The 26,260-nt window shown below is 35.1% G+C and overlaps 3 protein-coding genes across 3 annotated transcripts; 1 reads left to right on the top strand and 2 right to left on the bottom strand.

Annotated features, from left to right (window-relative positions):
• Positions 1-7,911: 7,911 nt before the first annotated feature.
• On the bottom strand, positions 7,912-8,674 carry LOC112083145 (DExH-box ATP-dependent RNA helicase DExH3-like). Its single transcript, XM_024150884.1, has 3 exons — positions 8,547-8,674; positions 8,350-8,449; positions 7,912-8,264 (listed from the first exon to the last, which is right to left on the bottom strand). Exons 2-3 carry the CDS (start codon positions 8,446-8,448, stop codon positions 7,944-7,946), a joined length of 420 nt encoding a protein of 139 aa, XP_024006652.1. The 5' UTR covers position 8,449; positions 8,547-8,674; the 3' UTR covers positions 7,912-7,943.
• A 785-nt stretch (positions 8,675-9,459) lies between these two features.
• On the top strand, positions 9,460-11,845 carry LOC18011143 (jacalin-related lectin 13). The gene is made up of 4 exons (XM_024150552.1): positions 9,460-9,699; positions 9,807-10,250; positions 10,972-11,436; positions 11,528-11,845. Exons 1-4 carry the CDS (start codon positions 9,463-9,465, stop codon positions 11,843-11,845), a joined length of 1,464 nt encoding a protein of 487 aa, XP_024006320.1. The 5' UTR covers positions 9,460-9,462.
• Positions 11,846-18,595: 6,750 nt separating this feature from the next.
• On the bottom strand, positions 18,596-21,029 carry LOC112082955. Its single transcript, XM_024150678.1, has 2 exons — positions 20,501-21,029; positions 18,596-20,370 (listed from the first exon to the last, which is right to left on the bottom strand). Exons 1-2 carry the CDS (start codon positions 21,027-21,029, stop codon positions 18,596-18,598), a joined length of 2,304 nt encoding a protein of 767 aa, XP_024006446.1.
• Positions 21,030-26,260: the final 5,231 nt, after the last annotated feature.

Genomic DNA, 26,260 nt, shown 5'->3' with positions numbered 1-26,260 from the left:
AGCGACAGGCTAAAAAGCCATAATCTCGAAACAAAATCCCTCAAACGCCATAATTCTAATAATGAATTTCATTACGATTTTCTTTAACTAAGGAAAATCGTGGAAAATCCTTCATTCTCCTTATTTATCATTTTATTTAGAATAAAACCAGGGTCATATCCATCCAATTTCAGATCCACCCACTAACCTATTATATTTTTTATATATTAATTATCTAAATTTTCTTTCTTTTTTTCAACAATTTCTTTTAATTTTTTAATTCTTTTTCTTTAATTATCATTTTTTTCTCTCATCTTCATCATCGACGTTTCGACGATAGATTCCAAAAATCACCAAAATCATATCTTCATCATCCAAACTTTGTTTCTTCACCCTCTGCAATCAGTTTCTTATCTTTATCTCCTCTCTCCACCACCATTGTTGAAGCTTCAAAACCCAATTAGGTTTTTATTTAGAGATCTAGGGATTTCACAATTTAGAGATTGGATTTGCCAAAATTGCTTGTTCAGTATGTAAATCGGGTTGGTAACCCAGTTTTATGTGATGATTAGGTCTTTGCATAGATAATTTATCGTATATAGTTGTTGAATTAAAATCTGAGTTCATCACCAAATCTGCAGAAGAGGACAACTGGTACGAATGGTACAACTAAGAGATAAGAGGACAACTAGTACAGTTGGTACAACTATGAGATAGAGGACAACTGGTACAAATAGGTATAACTAAGACAACTTAAATAATTATTGATTTCTTTTATTATAATTGCAAATCGGGTTGGTAACCCAATTTTATGTGACGATTAGGTATTTGCATGGATAATTTCTTAAATATAATCGTTGAATCGTAGTGATTCTTAGGTAAATTATAATTATACCTGAGTTCATCACCAAATCTGCAGAGGAGGACAACTGGTATGAATGGTACAACTAAAAGATAAAATGACAACCAGTACAATATATTGGTACAACTATGAGATATAGGACAACTGGTACAAATAGGTATAACTAAAACAACTTAAATAATTGTTGACTGAAAATGCTTTTATTATAATTGCAAATCGGGTTGGTAACCCAATTTTATGTGACGATTGGGTATTTTCATGGATAATTTCTTAAATATAATCGTTGATTCGTAGTGATTCTTAGGTAAATTATAATTATACCTGATTTCATCACCAAATCTACAGAGGAGGACAACTGGTATGAATAGTACAACTAAGAGATAAGAGGACAACTAGTACAACTGATACAACTATGAGATAGAGGATAACTAGTACAAATGGATATAACTAATACGACACCTTGAATAATTGTTAATTAAGAATTGTTTTACTATATTTTCAAGAGATAATGAGCATCAGCCACACAAGCAATTCAATAGATTTTATATCATTTAATACCTCATATTTGGAGCAGATAACTTATTCGGTATTACTAGATAAGATATTGTATGTAAGAAGATTGCGATATATGAAACTAAACAGTTTTGGAGTAGATAATTTATGTGGAGAATGAATTGCACACATAAATGTAACTAAGTGAAGTATTTCGGATAATATACAAGAATTTTTTGTCATACTGCCAAATTACACCAAAAAAAAAAATAAAAAAGTGGTTTATATTCTCCAAAAAACGTCGCCGAAAGACAAAAATGGATAATAATTAGATAAATGGTTTCAGAGCAAAAATAGCATAGAAACTTAATTTGTGTAAGTTTTCGAGTTTATTTTATCCGAAAAGATTTTATTGTAGTGAATAAATTCATAATATTATTTACTTAAAAGCCAATATAACTCATACCCTAAAAACTGTATCTTTTCACGTCTATACTAGAAATAATAAAATAAAACTTTGTTTTGTTCAAAGAACCAAATATTTTTGGTTTCACTTGAAACAGCCCTTATGTTATAAGGAAGTCTTTGGCAATGTTATTCATCTTATGCAAGCGTCTATGCAAAAATATAGGAAATAGAAAAATAGTAACGCAAAATCTTTGGGGCTGCTATATAATGATCGAAATTCTTGTGGACAACTAGAACATAATAATTTATGTCGAAGGACAACTGAAAAAACTACAAAATCGATCAAAGGACAACTATTACAAATTTTGGACAACTGGACAACTAGGTACAACTATGTTGTCAGTTGTAGACGCACGTGCGCCGACAAAAAGAGACATGTGCGCAGTCAAAGTACCACGTGCGCCATCAATTTTGTACATAGTTGTATCCAGTTGTCCAGTTGTCCAAAATTCTTCATAGTTGTCCTTTGGCGATTTTAGCAATTTTTCCAGTTGTCCCTTGATATAAATTATTACTTTGTAGTTGTCCACATGATTTTCGACTATTGTAGTCCATTTACAACATTTTCATATTATAATTTATGCAAAATCATATTTTTGGCTCTTTTCCATCATAAGATTGTTAACATCATCAAAATCTTCTTTGTATCATAAAGGGTGTTTGATGTGAAACCAATAATATGTATTAGAAAAATGATAATTTCATGTTATCCATCTTTTTAATTTTATTCCTTATAGTTTACAACTTTTTTACATTTTTAGGTGAATGTTTGCTTTTTATATTTATACTTTTATCACTATTATTTTCTAATGAAAGAATTGCATATAGTTGTATATATGTGTTCAGTTGTACCTTGTTTATTTCCATCCGGAAAGCATCCTCAGCTAAAAATGAAATCATTTAGACTAGATTGACTTTTCTAAGTGTCCGGTTATCCGTCAAAGTAACATGTGCACCTATGTGCGATGTCAATTTTTGTATATAGTTGTACCTAATTGTACTTTTTTCTGCTCTGCAGATTTGGTGATGAATTCAGGTATAATTATAATTTACCTAAGAATCATTATGATTCAACAACTTTATATAAGAAATTATCCATGCAATTACCTAATCGTCAGATAAAACTGAGTTACCAATCCGATTTACAATTATAATAGAAGAATTTTCAATCAGTAATTATTTAAGTTGTCTTAGTTATACCTAATTGTACCAGTTGTCCTCTATCTCATAGTTGTACCAGTTGTACTAGTTGTCCTCTTATCTCTTAGTTGTATCATTCGTATCAGTTGTCCTTCTCTGCAGATTTGGTGATGAACTCGGGTTTCAATTCTAATCTACCTAAGAATCACTACGATTCAACAACTATATTCGACAAATTATCTATGCAAAGACCTAATCATCACATAAATTGGGTTACCAACCCAATTTGCATACTGAACAAGCAATTTTGACAAATTCAATCCCTAAATTGTGAAATCCTTAAATCTCCAAATAAAAACCTAACTGGGTTTTGAAACTTCAACAATGGTGGTGAAGAAAGGAGATAAAGACAAGAAACTGATTACAGAGAATAAAGAAGGAGAAGAGGAAGAAGAGGCAAAGGCAAAGGATGAGATTTAGAAAGTTTGGGGTTGAAGATGACGATATGAATTGGGAAGAAAAGAAAAACAAAAATCATATTTTTAACTAATTTTCGTTTTAGTTTTAATATAATAATTATGAAATTATTTAAATATTACTTTTTGAATAAAATCACATATGCCATAATCCAATTCATTAGAGTTAAATGAGATTTTTATGTGATTTATGGCACTCAGATTCTAATATGGCACAGCAGATTTTTTGTTTCTAAATTATGGCATCTGAGCCATTCTTTCTATAAACCCTTAACCCCATTTAGCTGGTCCCCTTTCGGTTTTCTTTCTTTTCTCCTTCGTAGACATGTTACAGGAAGTCCTCTCTATCGTTTGGTTTTCTTAGCTCAATAAGGTGGTTTAGTCAATTAAGGTTTAGTTTCGGTTTATCCATCTAATTATGCATTCCCGGTCTAAACAATAGACCGATGAAACCTTTCACGATATATGTAAGGCCTTGGCCATCTATGAACTAATCAATCAGAATATCAAAATCATCTTCTTCCTCTTAACTCTGTCATCATCTAAATCTTCAATCCACCATTGATCTTCTTCTAGGCTTAGGTTTACCATTCCTCGAGCTCTGGGTGAGTTTTGGATCGTATCGGTTACTAGGTTTTACTTTTTCATTGGTATCAGCGCCAACGAGTTTCGGACCCAACAAAAAAAAAAAAAAACAAACAAACAAACAAACAATGGCGGACATGATCACCACGAACAAGCCTCATTGGACGTATTCATGTGAGCAGGTGTATGCGAGAATGGAAAATGGGTTGTGTTTGTTTTGTGATGAGCTTGATACCCCTGGTCATTTTCAGTGGAAGCACAGGAGATCGAAGATTTTCATGGTAGGATGTGAAGATGATCAACTTTCTGCTGATAATGAGTTCGTCGAACCACCTGTTGAGACAGATTCATCAATAAAATCGTTGGAGTTTGCCCCAGTTTTGCAGGATTCTATTGAGTTGAATTGGGAAGACGATCATCCAAAAACTGTAGCTGAAGAAAAGATGAATCCACCTCTCGGGCAAAACGTCGAACACTTGGAGGGCAAGCACTCTCAAACGATTTCTGCAAAACTTAGATCTCACGTTGATCTCTCCTTATCAGAGAAATATCAGGAGGATTCAACAATGCTGATCAAATCAACACACAATGCTGGGCTCCCGTTCTCACAGGAGACTGATCGTATATGGGAGCCAGGTGATTTACCGGATCAACTGAATCTTCTGGATTGGCCAGAGAAAGAATCAGAGTCACACCAAGAATTGCATCAGGTTGAAACGTCTCTGTATAATCAGATGCAAGTGGAGAATTGGGATCTAGAGGAGTTCAAGGCATGTGACAGAAAGAGTAATAAGACTATTTATTTAGAAGACGAAAAGGAGGATGAACATGAGCAAAAGGAGGTAATGAAACTCAGTTCATCTTGGAATAACCGAATGTGGGAACCTGGTGGAGTCGCGACTGATATCTATAAGTGGAAAGGGTCAGAGAAATGTTACAGACGTGGTAGATTGATGAGGTTAATACACGGGTTGAGAGTGCATAGTCAGAGGCTGCCAACCAAATGTTCAGTCTTGGAAATTCAAGTTCAAAACAAGCTCAAAGAAAAGCAAATTTATGGATGACAAATTCTCTTCTGAGAAAGAATAAGTGAAGCGGCTGTCAAAATTGAGCTCAGAAGAACAGATTTTCAAGGCACCACAAAGATGTCAAAGAGTTTATCATTCTGTTTGGATGTGCATAACACGAAGTTTGAAGCAGAGTTAGAAATCTATAATTCAGGAAATCATAATTCGATAAACCAGAAGCATCAAGAGACGAGATGTTTTCTGCTAGAAGTGTGTATTGTTAAATTTTTTGGTCGCAAGGCATATGGAAAAGAGCTGGTAGATGCAGGCGAAAGGATGCAGTTAAGGCTGGTTTATGATAAAGGAAAGAGTGAGCTAAAAGGAGCAGAAGGAATGAAGCTAGCCAGAGGTTACACCTCTCCCTATTTTATCACACATCAGAACACTCAGAAGTGTGAGCTTAAGAATCTCATCATCCCTATTCATGAGAAGAAGCCATTCCGATTTTACGATATGGGCTCATGTCCAGAGAAAAATCTGATGACATCTTTGATCATCCATGAAAAAGAATTGCTGAGAACTAAAAAGAGGAAACTGAAGCGGTCAAAGTCTTGGCAATTCAAGTTCAAAGACAAGTCAGAGGCACATAAATCAACAGTTCGAACTATTCTTTTATTGAAACATGGAGTTGTGATTCTTGTGACTTCGTCAAAGGTCATAATGTTTTCTTGTGATAATCATGTGCTTCTAGATGGAATGGTTGAGGGTGAGCAAGTCTTATTAGAGAAGTTTGGCTCAATAAACTTATTAGAGAGTGAGGAGCTGTTAGTTACAGGACAGCAGGAGCAAACAAATCAAGATTCCTTTGTGAAATTTCACATAGAGGTTCATGTGAGGGACAGACTTTGTTCAAAGAAGCAGCGGAACTGTGTTGGCAAGTTCATATTTACAGAGAAATCAAGAACAGATTACATTGATGAAGAAGATTATGCACAAGTGCAAAGTCGTGAAGAGCTGAGGAAGTCCCACAAGACCTGGAAATTTAAGTATAAACCAGCGTTTATGTTGAAATTTTTGCCGCCGGATGATAGACATACACTCACGAGGAGAGGGAGTATCAAGTGTAAAATGAGGATGATGTTTATTTTTCAGCTGAGTAAACAAGAAATGGGAAAGCTGTTGTTCTTACAGAGACTTAGAATTCGTGGGGATGGAACTGTGAGAAATTTATAATTTGGTACAAAGTCGTTCTTGCTGCGGACTGAAGTAATGAGAGATGCTCATATGCTTTTGTTGGAAAATGTGGTTAAATGGAAGCAAAGAGGGAGAACGACTGTTACTGTTGCAGGAGATAAGAGACTCACTGAAGATGGTATCAACAAGACTATTGTCATGTGGGAGGTTACCCATTTTCAAGGCACTGACTGTGACATCATTAGACACAAGCTGCTCTTGACTGGAGAGACATCCAAAAAGAGGAGCGAGAAGAGTTCATGGTTATTTATGTGGATCATTCTCAAAGTACTATGTCCAACTGCGTTTGAAATGGAATCAGAGACAGCAAAGCAGAGTTTTGAAGGGCTGAACGAGTTCGCTACTGCTATAGATGTTTCACAACGGTACGTGGATCTTGTTTATAAACTTCAGGGCACGCCGCATGACATCTTTAGTGACAGAGATCCCATGTTTCTAAAAGAGCTGTTTCTCGTAGATGGGGATGGAAATGTCATGACGTTAAGAGCTACGGGTTTCCACTGCACATCCCTTTGGTTGTTCTATGGATCACTGCCACGACCTCCAGATTTCAGAGAAAGGTCATATGGTATTATAGACAGAAACACAAAGAGGAGATAAGGTTTGTTTGTCTCCGCTTTGCCATGATTCTTACTTGATGTAAGCAGTGTTACGGAACATGAAAACAATGACAAGAAGAAGGTTCACCACCACAACAAAGCTTTCCTCCTGGTCTTTGTCCATTGGAAAATGCATCCTCCAGACCAAGTTTCAATGGAGTTTCATCAAGATCATCAAGAAGCTCCCAACTTTTGTCATCCTTGAGGACAAGGATGTTGTCGATGAGGGAGTATTGTTACAGGAAGTCCTCTCTATCGTTTGGTTTTCTTAGCTCAATAAAGTGGTTTAGTCAATTAAGGTTTAGTTTCGGTTTATCCATCTAATTATGCATTTCCGGTCCACTTGTTTAGACCAATGAAACCTTTCACGATATATGTAAGGCATTGACCATCTATGAACTAATCAATCAGAATATCAAAATCATCTTCTTCCTCTTAACTCTGTCATCATCTAAATCTTCAATCCACCATTGATTTTTGTCCTCCGAGAAGACCCTTCTTCCTCCGTGGTCTTCTTCTTTTAGGCTTAGGTTTACCGTTCCTCGAGCTCTCGGTGAGTTCTGGATCAGATCTATCGGTTATTCAGGTTTTACTGTTTCAAAACATGTGGTTAAGATCATTCAGGCCCGACTTGAACTTGTTAATTGTGGATCTCAACTTTTCGGGGTCAATTTGGTAATTTGAATTCAGAGAAAATTTTTTATTCGATTAATTGAGTTCAGGTAAGTATTTGAGTTCGGAGGTCTCTCGACGAACTGAATACAATATTAATGAGCTCTCAATTCAAAATAGTCCAGCCTCCTCTACAGTAATCAAGCTCCTTATTTATAGTGCATTAATGATGAGGAAACTTAGGGTTCTCTCTCTTTAATCTCCACCACCTTTTGTTGTTGGGCCTGATTGCAAATGAGCCACGTCATCAGGCCGAGCCCATTTCAGTTTAGACCATCCTAAACCGAGTTTAATTGGACCGATCTTGGTCTAAGCCGGTTCAAACCGGGTTGCAGAGCATACCAGTAACAGGACTCGCCTTGTAACCACAACAAAAGCCTCATGAGCTGCATCCTTCTCTGCATTTTTCTTACGACCACATGGCTTTCCCATGAATCAATCCATTGAAAGTAACCATAGCGCGAAACTGGTTGTTCTTAAGATGTCTTGTTCTGTAAACAGGTGTTCCATGTCCTGCTCGGGCAAGCAATGTCTGAAGTTGGTTCTTCTCGTTTTCCCCGCCACTGTTCTGCAGCTGAGCTCCAACTACTTCTAATTTCTTTGTCGTTGTAGGTCTTAGAGCTTTCCGTGCAAAGACGAATCTGCCTTCACACTGGTCCTCAGACACAAGTAATCTAATGTTAGTCATCAGTTTGTCGAATAGTTGAATATCAAGTTTTGGATTCACAAGCTGTAGAAAAGACCAGAAACAAACTTTGTCAAAGACAGTAAGGAAGACAAAAGATGTATCCTCGGGACGAGGCTTGGAACTTTACCTTATTCTGAATAAGCTCGTCGAGCTCTCTTTTTAACGAAAGGTATGTATATGCTAAAGTGGGTTTCATGAAAAACTCAAGATATCCTCCCATGACCATCCTATGGGGAACACAGAGACAACACGATGTAAAATCAAATGTGAAAATAAGATCAACATGGAAGGAAATTGACAAAATAAGATGGGACTATAACTTACAGATCCCCCGGATGTTACTTTATCCCCAAACAGAAGAAGCACTGAGTCAGATACAGCAGTGGAATCTCGAAGAAACACAGAATTGAAATGGATTTACAATTCCGTATAACACAATTGGCTAGGATGAGTTTTTCTTGTTTTTGTTTTATGTGGGGAAGACTTCTTTAAATATGTTTTTTTTTTAGTTTATCCTATTAAAATCACCAAATTCGTTCTTTTATCTAGTATATTTTGTTCTTCTCTTATTAGATCCAAAAAATAAATACAATCATTTAACAAAAAAAAATACTGAATAAATGTAAGTAGGATTCAATTATTTCAAAATATCTACCTTATAAATTTTGAACTGAATTTCCACATAACAAAATTGGTGGGATGACTTTTATGTTTTATGTGATAAAGACTACATGTAGTCTCTAATATGTTTTCTTTTAGTTTATTACAATTAAAGGTGACGCATTAATATTACAATATCATATATATTGTTGAAAGTAGGAGTCTATATATATACCATCATCTTTTACCTTACATATCATCTCTTTGTCTCTTAACTCTAACATCAGAGGTTCTCTCTCTCTCTCTCTCTCTCTCTCTCTCTCTCTCTCTTCACATTTTCTTATGCTTTTATTTACACGCCAATGTTTGTTTTCTAGATGATAAAAATTAATTCGTAATGAGCATACAGATAATCTTGAAAATTCTACTGGATGAATATCTTCGAAATGTAATTGCTACATAATAGTTGGAACTTCTCCCAAGAGACTTGATCTTCTTCTACTTTATTTCTTTCTTTAATCTATATCATGTTTGATGCTTGGGTTGAAATGCCTCTATAGTTTAGAAATCCCTAACCCAAAGAAACACATGTTGGTGATGATGCAGATTATTGACTAATTAAGCAACACAACACCCCTCCATGTCTCAAGATTCAAAATTATCCGAGATGATCCAAAGGTTGGACGCGGAAGGCAAGGAAGGGTATATAGATAGCAAATATATTTGGGATGATGGATCTGACCATGAGGGTGTAACGAAGATACATGTAAGAGGTGATCCTGAAGGCATACAATTCATCAAATTTGATTATGTCAAGACTGGACAACCGAAAGAAGAATCATTTCATGGTTTCTCAAATCAAGGTTTCACACAGACGGTAAGAATTTGAATTATGCTAATTAAATTCCGTTTTTCGTGTTCATATGAATAGTATTGAATATATATAATATACAATATATATATTTTTACAAATATTTATTGCAGTTTGAGATTGACCATCAAAAAGGTGAACATCTTGTATCTGTTGAGGGTTATCACGGACACGGGACCAGTATTATTAAATCACTTCAATTCAAAACCAATTTGAAGATCTCTGAAATGATGGGATATGAATACTATGATTATAAGTTTAAACTAGCAGCTGAGGGAAAGAAAATCATTGGGTTTCACGGATCTGCTTATTCGAACCTCACCTCTCTTGGGGCATACGTTACTTGGATTACTCCAACTAGAATGGAAGCTAAAGGGGGCAAGGGAGGCAAGGAGTGGGACGATGGAGCCGACTATGCGGCTTTAACAAAGATTCACATACGAAGTGGTTTGAAAGGCATACAAAACATCAAATTCGATTATGTCGACAAGGATGGACATTTGAAAGAGGGGCAAGTCCATGGTTCTGACTCGGGTAGAGGTTTCACACTTGAGCCGGTATGTATCTGCAAACTAACACTAAAACTCCATTTAAATTTGTTGACTAGGCTGTAATTATTACTAGTGCTGTTTGGGTTTAATACATTATTATTGTTGCGTGGGATCTGAGTTGTGAAAAATATATTTTTTTTATATTTAACAAGATAAATATATTTATATATATATATATGCGGGTTTATAATTTAATAATTTATATTTTGTAAGAAAAAATTAAATGAGATTATCTATAAAAATATATAATATTTAAGTTTAAAAATAAAATTATAAACTATTATAATATTATTTAAATATAAAACAATAGAATTACAATAATTAAAGAAAGCCTATTGTACATGCCTACAGTAATGTGACAATAAATTAATCTTTATTTGTGACATATAAATTATAAACTAAAAAAATTAGCAATATATTTATTGGTTGTGAATTTGTCATTTATTTGTTTAATTTTTCCTTATACTAAACTGAAATATTATATTTTTTTCTTTATAACTTATAGATTTTATTTTTTTTATTTATTATTTTTCTTAATCTAAACATAATTGTTTTATTTATTTTTTATAATTAGAAACCAATTATAAAGTTTATTTTTTAAATAAAATTTATTAAAAATTAACTAAACATGTCAAAATTTAATTGTTTAACTTGACATTGACAAATGTCACGATCATGCAAATTACTAACTTCGAATCATTTTTCTTATCATTTTTCTTTCACGTAGTTTGAGATTAACCATGTCGACAAGGAACATTTGCTGTCTGTTGATGGTTACTACAACGAGACTATGGGTATTCAAGCACTCCAATTCAGAACCAACCTGAAGACTTCGGAGCTGATGGGGGACTACGATGATGAATCGTGTACTAAGTTTTCACTTGGATGTAACGGCGACAAGATCATTGGATTTCATGGATATGCCGAAAAGAACCTAAACTCTCTTGGAGCATATTTCACAACACTTCCTCTAACTAAATTGGAATACATAGATAGCACTAAAGGCCGACTCCGCGACAATGGTAAATCAGGCTTCCTCTGGGATGATGGTACTTACCAGGGAGTAAGAAAGGTGTACCTTTCTTATGATGCTTCTTATATGAGGTGTGTCAGGTTCGAGTATGATAACTGCGGCATCGTGGAATCCCGTGAGCACGGGTCAAAAGCTTCAGTCTCGGTACAAGAAGGAGAGGTCATAATTCCTACAACTCAAAATTTTGTCAAACATATCTATCTAAGTGTTCTTGAATAGTGGATTATATATTAAACTATTTTCGTTGCAGTTTGTTTTGGACTATCCAAATGAATTTCTCACATCCGTGAAGGGGACTACCACAGATGCTTACCCATCAACGATGATTACATCGTTGACTTTCAAGACATCCAAAGGGAGGACCTCTCCGACATTTGGAAATCAGTTTTGCAGCTCCCTAATTGAATTCGTGCTTGAAAGAGAAGGTTCTGCTATTGTTGGGTTCCATGGACGGTCTAATTGTTATGCTCTTCATGCTCTTGGAGCATATTTCTTTCCTTTGCCTCCTCCTCATGATGGAGAGAAACTCAAAGAACAAGATGGTGATGGTGGTTTGAGCGGTGTTTGATCATTTTATTTAATGATCCTTACATACTTTGTACTCTACTATGTATTCTCTCTTTAGTTGTTTGGTGTGCCTTTCTCAATTTCATATAATCAGACATTTATTTTTGGTCTAAATTATTATTTAATTCCATGCTTTTCAACAATCTTAAGTTAATTTTGCCTCTTTGGGAATATATGGCTTTTTGTAAATACTATACTACTTTTGATGATCAATTCTGAACCAATCTCTGTCGTTTTATGTGTTTTGTTTCTTTATGAAGTTTAGGTGTATGTCTAGATGAACCGTACCAGTGTCTTGTTTGTTTGAATATTATGAAAAGTTGTATGATTTTGAAATCGTATGCATTTATTGATTGTGATCAATTTGTTACAGGTTTTCTTGAAAGTATCTTGAAAATTGTGTATCAATCAATATACTTAATTGTCTAGTTATTTAGAGGTGTTCGTTCCACGAGTAAATTTGATGTCTACCAACTGTAGTTTTATAAATAAATGATTTTAAAGACACTAGTTTTTTTTTTATCTCTGTTCTATAAGGTAGACTAATCCAAAATTTACAAGTAAACTTTGATTTTAACAAAAGGGTAAAAAAATCTTTCTGAACTATATAGATAAGAAATCGAAAATCCTAATCTAGATATCATAATTAACAACATTTCATTAGAGATATAGATTTCATTTATTGTTTTGTTTTTACTTTTTTCTTCGATTTTTACTAATTTTTGATTTTATAAAATTATAGAAATCGAAAACCCTATAAACATAAGAAATCGTAAACACTATAATAATTAGTGATATTCTAGCATAAATTTTGTTTTTTTTAAACGACATTCTAAATTTTATTCCAATTTTTGTTTCTTTTAACATTTTAGTTAGATTTTTTTCTAAATTTCAGAAACATAAGAAATGGTAAATTTTTATTTTTTATGTTTTTTTTAAAAAACGTTTTTATCTAATTTTTTCTAAATTTCGGTTTAATATAAATTTAAAAACGGTTTGATTGACTACAGAATTAAACATTAAACCATAATAATTTAGACCGATTTGTTTAAGTTTTTTTTTACATATTATCTGATAAGAATCAATAAAAAAATGACACATAATTGTAAAATGAGGCTAAACGGTCTTTTTGCGAAACTCATTCTAGAGCTGACACGTAAGCGAAAAAATGTGAAACTTGCTGTGTATGTAGATTTTCTAAATTTCGGTTGATATAATTTTAAAAACGGTATGAATGACTACAGAATTAAGCATTAAACCATAATAATTTAGACCGGTTTGTTTTAAGTTTTTTTTACAATCATCAGATAAAAACCCAAAAAAAAATGACACATATAAAATAAGGCTAAACAGTCTTTTTTCAGCCGAAACTCATCTAGAACTGACATGTAAACAAAAAAACTATGAAATTCACTGTAAACGCGACACATCAGGAAATCACTACACAAATAAGTCTATAGATCTTATTTAATTCAACGTCAGTTATTTGATGGTTATACAGTACATAATTTGTAAAGATAGTGTGAACAAAAATCTATGAAAATTATACTCAGCTTTCTTTTTTGTTTACTTAATCACTACCATTAACCATCATCACAATCACCATTATTATCTTAGAATCAGTCTTAACTAAGTATTCTATGATTAAAATAAATCAGAGGAAAACTTATAAAAAATCATATGGATTTGTTTGCCTTCAAAAATGTTAATGGGATTACATGGATATGGTGGAAGATTGTGTTAATAAATATATCACTTAGTCTTGTATCATATACTACATATATAATTTATAGTCAGATCTTATTTATTAAAAAGATATAGCCTGCTCATGGCGCTTTTGGGAACTGAAAGCTCTATATTTACATAATTGCAAAAATGTAAATTTAACATTGTTATTTTTTATGGTGTTTTATATATTAAGTTTTCAAAGTTTAAACTATTTTTCAAAAGTTAATAAGAACAACTACCAACAAATTAATAAAAATACAAAAATGGAACCATATAGCCTGTGCACCAGACTTGTACTAGGCCAGTTAACTTATTTATATATGTATAGCGGAATCATATATTTCGTAGGAGACATCGGAAGGGGAATGCTAGTGATCCCATTTTTAGAAGATACCTATACATATTGAAATTTAGTTAACTTTTTTACATTGATACAGAAAAATAAGGGAAAAAGCTCAGACGTAACTAAGGACAAGAACATAGACAGAATATAGATGATATATATTGATAGTGTTTTTATTTCCCAGTTTTTAAAATTTCAAATACATTAATATTATTTGCCAGCGTAAGATGTATTTGTTAACTTAAGATGCTTTCGATCAAATCAATTAACACGATCTCCCAAGCATTTGACTTGTATAATTATTCCATACAACAACATCAAGTCGTTTCTCTCGCATGAGTGAGACGTTTTTCTAAACAAGTTGATTTAATTTATTCTTTTTTTTTTGGTGCTAAAATATGATATTTATTAAGTAAAAAAGCAAGCTATGTACAAAAAGTTTGCCAAACAAAAGAGTAGGCTAAGAAATTAGATCAAACCAGGGGATCTAGAAAAGATTAAAAAGAATCCTCAAAGCCTTAGTGAAATCAGCGAAGGGGAGGACGTGGAAGGCTGTTCCAGCGAGCCAGAAGAGCAGAGGAGTCATCATCAAGCAGATGTCTTTGTCTATAGTATGCGTGAGAGTAAGAGCAGAACGGGGAGGCCGTTGATGACGACGACTATTCCGCTCTCTCCAGATACTATAAACCGTAGCTTGAAACAGGAGTTGAGCTAAAATCCAGTCGTCTCTATTCCTCAGAGGTTTCGAAATGGAGCGCAGCATTATCGTCCAGTCCGGGTTTGCCCGACCTTGGAGGAGAGGTATAAGCCAATTCCAGATGGTAAAATAGTACGGGCACGCAAAGAACAAATGGTCTCTTGTCTCAATGAGTTCGCCACATAAGAGACAAGGCTGAGGATGTCCCCACTCTGCACTACGATTTCTGTGGCCAGACGATCACGAATTGCAAGCCATAAGATGAAAGCTTGCCGAGGAATAGCTTGGGGAAACCAGATCACCCTGCTCCACCTCACAGTTGGTCCCGATTCTCGCAGTGGCTCCCATGTGACTCGTGTCAAGAAATGTCTCCTGTAGTCATCATTTCCATGGTGCCAAAGCACCATATCTTCTCCCGCCATGATTGCCGGGGCTGGAGAAGAGCGAATGCGATCAAGAAGAGACCTGATATGATTCCCTCGGCATCGTCGAATAGACCAGTGTCCATGTCTTGCTGCATCAGCAACAGAGGCCTGGCGAGCAATTCCCAAGATACGAGTGCCCGAATCACCAGTAATATCAATAATTCTCCCCATTCCTAGCCAATCATCAAACCAGAAGAAAGTGGAGACTCCATTACCAATTTGATGACGAAAAAAGGAGCAGCGATAGGGCGAAGCTTGAGAAGTTTCCTCCACATCCAAGATCCCCTGATACCCACCGATACATCCCAAAAGGATGAGTAACGAAGAAGATAATGCCGTGTCCATGCCACCCACAGTGAGGAAGTGTCAGCAAAGAGCTTCCATATTAGCTTCAAAGAGAAAACTTGAGATGTGTCCTTTAATCTGCGAATACCCAAACCTTCCTCAGACTTAGGTTTACAGACATCGTCCCACCTGACCTTAGCTCTAGTAGTGATATGAGGAGACCCAGACCATAAAAACGCGGTGCACATGCTTTCTATGGTGTCTAGGCATCTCTGCAGGAGCCTAAAAGCTGAACACAAGAAGTTCATGATGCTAGTGATGATAGATTGAATCAATTGGAGACGACCTGTAAAGGACAGAGTGGCATGATGCGGTGTGTCGTGAGGGTGTCAAGTTTTATCATAAATGAAATCAATAGCCGCAAGTGCACAGCTGATCGATTGTAGTACTTAGGGATCGAATCCACAGGGAAGGAGGATCTTTCCTGCAAAAGCCTTTGAAAGAAATATAAATACGGAAGTCTAGAACCAGGCGAGTTTTGTGAGGGTTTTGGTGGTGTGTTTAAAACGTAAAACGAATCCTAAATAGAAAATACGGGAATTAAAATGACCTAATAACTAAACTTAACGAAAATTAGTAAAAACGAGAAAAACGGCTAACCTAATTGCTTAAATGAAAATCGATTGAAAGAGTAAAGAAACTAGACTAAAGCCTTAATGAAAATCGGTGTAAATCTATACGAAAAGAAAGCGCTGGGGTTCAGGGAAGTTTTCTCAGGGGTACGAACGATTCAAACATTGCTAGAGAGTAAATTTGATAAGATCTTAGCTTAAACTTTTCGAACTGGAGTCACGGACGTATGAATACGCCACTGTCGTGATCATAGTCATGGACGTATGAATACGTCACTATCTCTCTCAACCCTGATCAGTAGGTTTCCACTCAGGCCCTGGAAAAGAATAGATGCATTATGTTTAAGACTCGTCAGCATTCACAAATTGCCCATAGGTAGGTTTACACTCCTATGTTTGTTTTGCTCTCCCAAACTAGATCTGACACCAGATGAACACTTTCGTGTCACCAAGCATCTGGATCAGATTGTAGTTCATGACGCTACTCTCATGCAGAAAAATGAATTCAGAAGAAAAAGTTCTAAGATTCGGCTCAAAAGCTCATGGAATCCTCACCGAACATATATATCCCCATCGAAAATCCCTTAGACCCAACAATAAAACTAATCAGACATGATAAACGAAATCAAAAACATAGTATTAAAAAGTAGAATAGAAACCAAAATTGAAAAAGAAAGAACAAGGGTTCAAGAGACAGATCTCTCTCTCCCTAAAACCTAAAAACAAAGCTTAAAGTAAAATTTCTGTAAAGTATTTTGTCTCTCTTCTTTTTCTTCTTAAAAATGACCTAAATGACATGTATTTATAGTCTCCAATACTCTCTAGTGTCTAGGGTTCCGGAATTGAGGCTGGGAAAATGATACGGGCTTCAGAAATGGGCCTTAAAAGTCGGAGTTAGCTGGCCGCGGTCGAGATGTGCGTGACCGCGGGGAATGGGTGGCTAACCGCGGTCGCGGTGGTTGTGACCACGGAGAATGGCTTGTTGGCCGCGGGTGGAAACACTTGCCGGCTGGTTTACGGGACATCTTACTCTTCGCGTATCTTTTGATTGAACCGTTGGATTGCCAAGCTGTAAAGTGTGCTGGAAAGCTGATACTTCCATCTTTAAGATCTCCAAATTTGAGTGGATCAGACGGTGAGAAGGCCTTCAATCGGGGGTGAACTTCTGACGGTTTGACTCTGAGCTGAAATCTGGTTTTCTATCCATTTTGTTAAGCTTTTCACAAATTTACCTGAAAAGAGTCTTGAAACTACAAATACTAGAAAAACGTAATAAAAGTACTTAAAGCAATTAAAAACATAGAAAAAGTATTTCAAAACGATCCATAAAAGTTGTCAAAATACGGTGTTATCATGGCACTAGACCAGGTGATCATGCGCTTTCTTATCTTATCTATCAGAGGTTCATAGTCCAATTTCGTCAAGCTTTTCGTAGTCAATGGAAGACCTAAATATCGGATTGGGAGCTGTTGCAGGGGAAATCCCAAATCTTAAGCTGTTTGAGTCAATGCAGAGGTAGTTCGCCCTACCACGAACAGAGAAGACTTTGTAACGTTGATCGCAAGCCCAGATTCCCTTGCAAATCGATTTAAAACCTCCATCGTACCCCTGAGAGAATTTACAGTACCATCCATAAATACCAACATATCATCAGCGAAACTCAAGTGGGTAACCTGGAGCTCTTTGCAATGAGGATGATAACCTATTTTCCCTTCCCGAGCCGCCTCATTGAGCATCAGAGAGAGAACGTTGATTGCAATGATGAAAAGGTATGGCAAGATGGAACATCCTTGCCTTAGCCCCCGCAAATTAGTAAAGAACCCGTCCAAATCTCCATTAACAAGAACAGAAAAAGCAGCCGATGAGATACAGTTTTCAATCCACATAAGAAATATATCTGGGATCCCCATGGCCCTGAGGACATGAATAATAAACTCCCACTTCACCGTATCAAATGCCTTGGCAATATCGAGCTTCAGCACGCATTGAGCCAAAATAGAGTCTTTATGATAGTCCTTGGTTGATTCAGTTGCCAGGAGGACATTTTCAAGCAGCAATCGACCTTTAATGAAAGCACTCTGATTCGGAACCATACCTTCCGGCAAGATCTGCTTGAGTCTATTAGCAATAATCTTTGAAATGACCTTATATATCAAATTGCAGCAAGTGATAGGCACGCATGGTTTGAGCATGTCGTTTTTGGGGCTAAGCAGAGCATGGTAGCATTGACACCATGCGACATGAATCCGTACAGAAAATATGACTGAACCGCTACCACAGAGTCAGCAGAAATAATCGGCCAGGCAGCTATGTAGAACTCTGAAGTGAAACCATCAGGACACGATGTCTTGTTAGAAGGCATTGAGTGGAGAGCTGACCTGATTTCCTGCTCAAGAACCGGGAGAGTTAATAGATGTGCTTGCTTAGGGGGACATCGATACGGAATAAGAGCTTCGTAATCAGAGGATCCAAATGCAGGAAGACTCGCAGTTGGGGATAGAAGAAAAGTCTGGAAATACTGCACTGCTTCCTCTTTAATGTCCTTCATATCAGTAAGGGTGTCTCCATTTGCATTTAAGAGCTTGTTTATAGAGTTTTTTGATCGACGCCCTTGAGCCACACGGTGAAAAAACTTAGTGTTTTAATCTCCATTTTTCAGCCAAGTGATTCTAGATTTCTGCTGAAAGAACCGCTCTTCAATTTCAGAGTAGTGGTGCCAAAGCGAAGAAGCTGCATCAGCTGCAGCAATATTCTCTGAAGAAGGGTTCTGGAGAGCCTGCTGCTGTTTCTCGCAAAGATTGTCAAAAGCTTCGCTAGTCCTTCTCGTAATGTCCCCATATCTGCTACGATTAAGTGCGCGGAGATGAACTTTCAAAGACTTCAATTTTCTGTGAAAACGGTGAAGGGCAGATCGATAGTGAAACAAGGGAGGAGTTTCTCTCCAGACCTGATTCACGGTCTCCAAAAACTTAAAGAACTGGAAGTGGTGATGCTTGTCGGTAACATTGTTGTCCAGCCAGATCACACAACGCGCATGATCAGAGATGCCATTTGTCTCAAAAGCAGCAAAAGACTGAGGAAATATAGAGCAAGCGTTGTTAACTAGAGCTCTATCAAGTTTCTTTCCAATGGGGTTCTCCTCTTGCTGATTCAGCCAAGTAAACTGAGAGCCCACATATCCCAAATCCATAACTTCACAATCAGTAACAAATTGTTGGAAGTCTCGCATAGCCGACTGATCTCCCAAATAGTCAGCTGCTCTAGAATGCTCATCAGAAGATAAAGTTTGGTTAAAATCCCCCATAATGATCCAAGGGGTATTTATCCCTTGTAAATACTCATTAGTACCGCGAAGCTCCTGCCAAAGAACCCTTCGATCATTACTGAAATTCGAGGCATAGACACAAGAGCAAACAAATGAAAGACCCGATGCATAAGTGACCTCAATTGTGATGACTTGTGGGCTCTTATGTAGCGGAGAGATAGAAACAGCATCAGACCAGATAACCCAGATGCGACCAATACGGTGGAAATCATAGTTTGTGGTGGAACTCCACCTCGTAAAAACAGTGTCAAGAATGTTAGGACAGGTGGCTTCTTGAACTAGCGTTTCTAGAAGACAACCAAAAGCCGGACGAACAGTCTGAACCCAAGACCGAACAACATTGTGTTTGCGCATTTTGTTTAAACCACGGGTATTCCACGCAAAGAAAGACGACATGATCATTAGTGCTTCCTTTCGGAAGCTTTTTTGTTTTGTTTTTGCTGGAAAAGAAGTCGGTATTTTGTTGTGACAATCGTTTTTTATTAGACTTTTGTTTTTATGATTGCGTCCACCCGCAGGAGCCAGTTCTCTCTGTTCCAACTGCTCCATCTCCACCTTCTCCGAGGACTTTGCAACTACAGGGGGTTCTCCCTTCTGTCCCAGAATCTCACCCTCTTCCACTTCATCCTCTTCCTCGGATAAATTCGCCAGGACATTAAATTTTGATGGGGAAGTTGTAGGGCTCTTTGAAGATTCTCTCTGTTTGGCAGGAGAACGTCGAGATGTTTTAGACACTTCTGTCCAAGGAATCTCTGTCTCTCTTGTAATTGTTCCACTGTTTTCCTGATCTTTGACTGATACCACAAAGGTTTCGGTTTCCGGAAGAGCGAGATCCTCTTGAATTTTCACTCTCTCAGTTGTTCCCGGCGCAGTAACAATGTGATCATCTCCCCGTAGGTCCGACTGCACATTCTGCGCGCATTGGGAATGTCTAAGAGGGCTTTCACGGATATGAGAGTCACGGGCTTCAGCTGAAATCGATGCTCCTTTCTGAAGCTGCGAGCATTCCTTCTCCAAGTGACCCCAACTCAGGCATCGAGAGCAGCGAGGAGGAAGCCAAGGATAGCTAATGGGGATGATGATTTCTGATTCTGATTCCAAGCAGATTTTTTCAGGGGAGTGGTATTTCCAAATTAACTACCACCAGGAGATGAGCCACATCTAATCGAACACATCGCTCCGTATTAGGATGAAGCTTCTTTGCATCCCCAATCAGATTACCAAGAAACATTAAAGCTTTCTCCGAATATAAGGAATCTGGCACCTTGAGAAGATCGACCCAAATAGGCATAGCAGAGAGATCCGGTTTGTGAGAGGACGTTCTGGGATTCCACTCTTGCACCACCAGGGGAATGTCCGAGATGTGCCAGAAATGGCGTTTGAGAACTCTCTCCCTGATCTGGGCATTGTTGATCCGAAAGAGAACCGTTTTCGAGTTGATGAATTGAGCATCAATCTTCGATGGTTTTTCCTGATTTGACCAGTGACGATTCACCGTGGCATGAACCTTTCTGATGTGAGGGGCGTCCCCAATAAAGTAACCAACGATGTAGTTAGTCCAGAGAGGCTGAGCATTGCTAAGAATATACGCTGGGATGGTAAATTTTGCGATGCCATTAACGACTTCGCATGACACAGAGTTTCGGGCAGGGCTGTTCGTTGAAGGTGCAAACCATGGAGATTTCTGGGAGGGATTGGATTTAAGGCAAGGAGGAAGAGCCGAACCAGACGCCGGCGGGTCAGATCCCATGGTCGAGGCGGCCAGGATCGAAGTTTCTTGAGGAGGACGAAATAAGAAAAGTTTTGAGAGCAAAATTGCCGCCTAGGGTTTTCTTCCGTTTGAATAAGCTTTACTTTCTTCGTTCGATTTTATTTATTCTATTGTACCTACATATAAACTCCTCCCTTGACTTGAAGTAAATCAAGAAAGCAAAACAAAAAATGAATCTAAGCTCCTAGCTCAAGGATCTAGAAGTGTTGACGTTGAATGCAAAGCGAGTACAAGACAATATACTAAATAATGAGAAAAAGCCAATTCGTGTTTGATAATTGGTACTAATTAATATCCAAACAATTTTGGTATGTTAAATGACTCGAACAATAAAATATTTGAATATCAAAACATATACAATATTTTTTTGGCTAAATATACATTGACTTACTTTTTGTTAGTCAATTCTGTTAAACCGAATTGACTCAGTAAATCTAAGCTGGTATTGTAAATTAAAAACGATGTCGTTTTGAAAGGTTTTTAAAAAAAAATAACAGACACTATTAGGTAGTATCCCGCACTTTACGTAGAGTGAGATAAATTTTTTATAATATCTAAATTTGAAATGAAAATATAGACAATAAAAACTTAAAATTCTGAAACAAATATATTATATTAATGTAAACTATATTATTATAGAAAATAAAACCAACAGTATAAAGATAGAATTGTAAAATAATGTTATATAAAGTGCATTTTACGATTAAAATAACTAAATCAACTCTAATAGTGATGAAAAAATACATTTGAAGAAAATTTAGCATAAATAATAGGAATGATAAAACTAAATGAAACAAATAACTAATTTTTGAGTTGATCAGAACACTCGATTGTCAGACCAACAATAACCTGGTATTGTTTTGCAAAGTCTTATGATATTAACCTTTATTTTTCACATATTCTTCAAAAGTTATAAATCAAAGATTGAGTTAAAAAAAGAGATGGAAAAAAGATTATAATTAGGTCAAAAATGCTGATTTTTAAAAATGATGAGTAAAATGTTATGGAAGACATAGAGAGTAATCGTAGGGATTCTAATTATGTTATATAGATTTTCAAAATTTTGAAAAATATTTAAATAATCACTAATAAACAGAAATAAATGCAAAATATGTTTAATAAATATATTAAGTAACAATTCATCTGCATTATATTTGCAAAATCTTTTAACTGATAATTTTGTCTTACCATTTTCTAAAATAAGTTTTATCCAATTTGAATAAAATTTAATGATGATTTGATGATACTTTGAATGACAAAAATTAAAATAAACTCCAATTCAAACGCACATAAACATGTTTTATTTTTTTATTGCAGTATTTCTTTGGAGTAATGATATGAAATTATTTTTGCGGAATTTTATATTCATCAGTAAATGAATAAATTGAGATACAATTTTGCATCATAAAATAGGTACGTGTTTTAAACTATATTGTTATAGATTTTTGTTTTTGTCTTCAATATTCTTTTTAATGGTGAAACTACAATGATTTTTCCAAAAGTATAAAAATCAGAAAATAATTGATAAAAATAATGAATGTATAGTTTTAGTTAAATATTCAATTATAAATAAATAGTTTTGGTAAATTTTTAAAAGTAATATCTTTCAAAAAAAAAAGAAAGATTTAATTTAGAAAAAATAAGGGTGATTTGCATGGATAATATATTTTGCTGAGCAAATTAACTAACTACCATAAAAAAGCAGTCAGTTAACTAAATAGCAGTAGTCAACAGCAAAAAGTATGTGAAAAAGACTGAATACCCATTGTTCTCTTATTTTGGACAAAACTTTATCTGACATGCTTTAGGACCACAAAAACTCAGAAAGATAGAAACGTTACCTGCTTATTTAAACAATAACAGCGAGAACTTTAACCAACATCAATATTTATTGTCGTTTTCTAATATGTGTGTAGGACTAGGTTAATTCTTCTCTTTCTTCTCCTTCATTCTTATTTTCTTCTCTGCCATTCTTCTTCTTCTTCTTCTTCTCTACTTCTTTTGTTGAACACAATGTTCGGAGCCAAATTTTAGGAATTGCAGCACCGATTTGATTAAACTAGTTTTGCGATTTAGCTTTATGGTTCGTAATTTCAAAAGAAATTATACACAGTGCTCATTTCTCTCAAATCATTTGAATCTGGGTTAACTCTATGCCAACTATTTTCATTAAAAAAAAATCATTTGCTTAGAGTATGCGGTTATGTAGTAGACGGCTATTTTCAAAAAAGGTGCATCCACCTCATATTCTTACTCTGAAAGTGTGAGACATTATGAAAGATACTTTCTAGGGTTACACCAAGTTGAAGGTAAATAGACATATACCAACTAGTCACATATCACTTCAGTATAAATGACTATTTCCATAGAAAATTATTTGCTCAAAGTATGCGGTTATATAGTAAACGACTATTTCCATAAAAAAAAACTACATCCACCTCAGATGAACATCCTCTCACTTTGAAAGTGCAAGACATTATGGACGATACTTTCTATGGTTGCACCGAGTTGAAGGTAAATAGACATATACCAACTAGTCACCTATCACTTCACTATAGACGTCCTTTTCATGAAAAAATCATTTTCTCAGAATATCCAGTTATGTAGTGGATGACTATTTTCATAAAAAAAACTGCATTCACCTCAGATGAACATCCTCTCACTCTAAAATTATGAGGCATTATGGACGATATTATCTATGTTTTCACCAAGTTGAAGGTAAATAGATATATACCAAGTAGTCACCTATCATTTCAGTATAGACGTTCTTTTCAATTCTAATTCTTTTACTTGTTGTGTTCATATATTTATAGTAGATGACTACTAATATTTAACTACATTGTGATATAGTTCTTGTACATGTATGTGATTCTAGTAGTTAACTACTTTGTGAGATAGCTATTGTAGATGTGTGTGAATGTAGTAATTCACTACTTTATGAAATAGTTATTGTAGATATGTGTGAATATACTAGTTAACTGCTTTGTGAGATAGTTATTATCCATATGTGTGTGAATGTAGTAGTTAACTAATTTGTGAGAAAAAAAAATTATTTTGTGAGATAGTTATTGTACATGTGTGTGATTGTAGTAGTTCTGTAGTTAACTACTTTGTTAGTTATTTTTTTGTATATGTGTATGAATATAGATGACTATTAGATCTAAAAGTTTTTTTTTTTAAATTCTAAATTATTAGTTAATTATTTTATGAGATATTTCTTATGCATGTGTATGAATGTAGTACTCAACTATTTTTCTTATACATATGTATGAATTTAGTAGTCAGCTAATTTTGTCTATTTCTGTGAATAAAACTATTTTACCTTTTAATGAAATACAAGTGCAGAGAATGAGATAGAGGATAAAAAAGAATTTATAAAACTAGAGAGATAACTCTATTTGGTCATATAAGTTTTTCGAATTGGGACAAGGACAGCTTCTCCATATGATCTTCTTCTAATGCAAAACTTATTGTGTCAAGATAATTCAGCTGAAAGTATGTGTTGAACACCTTCTTGTTCTCTGGTTCATTGCCTAAGGTGAAGACTCTCTCCGGTAACCTACTCATCGCATAATCACTGAATACATAAAATATGACCAATTTATAATGTTGACTACTGAAGTACATAGAAAGATAATGATTAATGACTATTAGTAGTTGACTATCATAAAATCTCCAACGAAAAAAATCCAATGGCTAACAAAAGATGGTAATTGGTTAATGATAAACGGCTACTAAAAATAGTTGATTACTAATAAAAAAGTAAACAAGTAATAAACCCTAAATGGCTAAAAAATTGAATACCTAACCAAATAAAACATAGATTTAAAATTCAAAAACGACTACCAGGTAAGTGATTATGTACTAGTAGTCCCTATTCTAAGATTTTCAGAAATTATAAATTTTACATGAACAAGCATTTCTGCATATTCTCTAGCAACTCTTACAAAGACGTCAACGAGTGCATCGCGAATCTGGAGAAAAACATTATTTGCGAATGGTGTGGGTTCACATTGTCGAAGAGAACACATATCCCTACAACGGAAAAATGGCAAAATGTTAGCTACTGTAAACTGATTACTGTTATAACGTAGTTTACTATCGATAGTTATATTAGTAGTTGGTTATATGTGCATGGTAGTTATGTAGACTGAATACAGAATAGCTATTTATTGTATATGTTATAGACGAAGAGAGTAGACGATTACAAATGACGATATTCAATGTAGTTACTACTTACTTGGTATGCATATAAATACAGTTAACTATTCTAGATCTACAAAATCAAGAGAACCAGATATCGACAACAACAAAGAAGACAACGGACTTGGGTGAATACAGTGAACAAAAATCGAAAATACTACAAGTAAAGTTGATTATAGAGAACCACAAATCGAATAAGTGGAAAAAAATAACTTTTCAATACTCGCCGATGAAGAATACGGATGACTGAAAGTTGACGGAGATGATATCATGAGAAGTGGCGAAGTGTCGGGAGTGTCTTGGACAAGAAGCAATTCAAAATGAAAGAAACGTCTTTCGTTGGGGTTGGAGTTAAATGGGAGTTTTTTAGAAAATGAATGGTTTTAGAATATGAATTTGGGTGTTGAAAGAAATCTCCACCTTTCTGAAAGGAACGAGAATGAATTTTAAAATTTGAAATGTTGAATATGAAAGACATAAATTAAAAGTGTTGAGAATAAGAAAAAGTTGGAGTGTTATTGAGAAATGAAAGTGTATCAGATAAAAAAAAGTTATCCTGCTATGATTTAAAATGAATGGTAGTCGATTAGATAGATGGGAATGTGTATTGTCTTTGCACATGAATAAAAAACTACTTTTTATTTATGCAAATTGCTTACAAGAAACTATAATTTATTACAATTTCCCAAAAAATAACTTATAAAATAATATTGATTTAACAGTGTATATAAAATCTTATAGTAAAACTTCTACTATTATTTCTATTAATCATGTGAAACAAAAGTTTAATGTGAATGATATGAATGTAATTATTCTCCTAAAAGAAAATTTTTTAAAAATTATTTTAAGAGGCTATATGATTATGTATATTAATCAAATGAAGGATGGAAAGGTGATAACGTTTCTTAGCGCTAGACCTTTATCCAGAACTCTTTCTGGTTTACCTCTTGGTCCTGCGATTACAAGCTTGTTAATGAGCGATAATTTCAAGAACTGGTTGTTAATAT

This window comes from Eutrema salsugineum, unplaced genomic scaffold (genome assembly GCF_000478725.1).
Source record: "Eutrema salsugineum unplaced genomic scaffold, Eutsalg1_0 scaffold_7, whole genome shotgun sequence".
Lineage (NCBI taxonomy): Eukaryota > Viridiplantae > Streptophyta > Magnoliopsida > Brassicales > Brassicaceae > Eutrema > Eutrema salsugineum.
The sequence above is the reverse complement of the archived record's forward strand: the minus strand, read 5'-3'. Positions and strand labels throughout refer to the sequence as shown.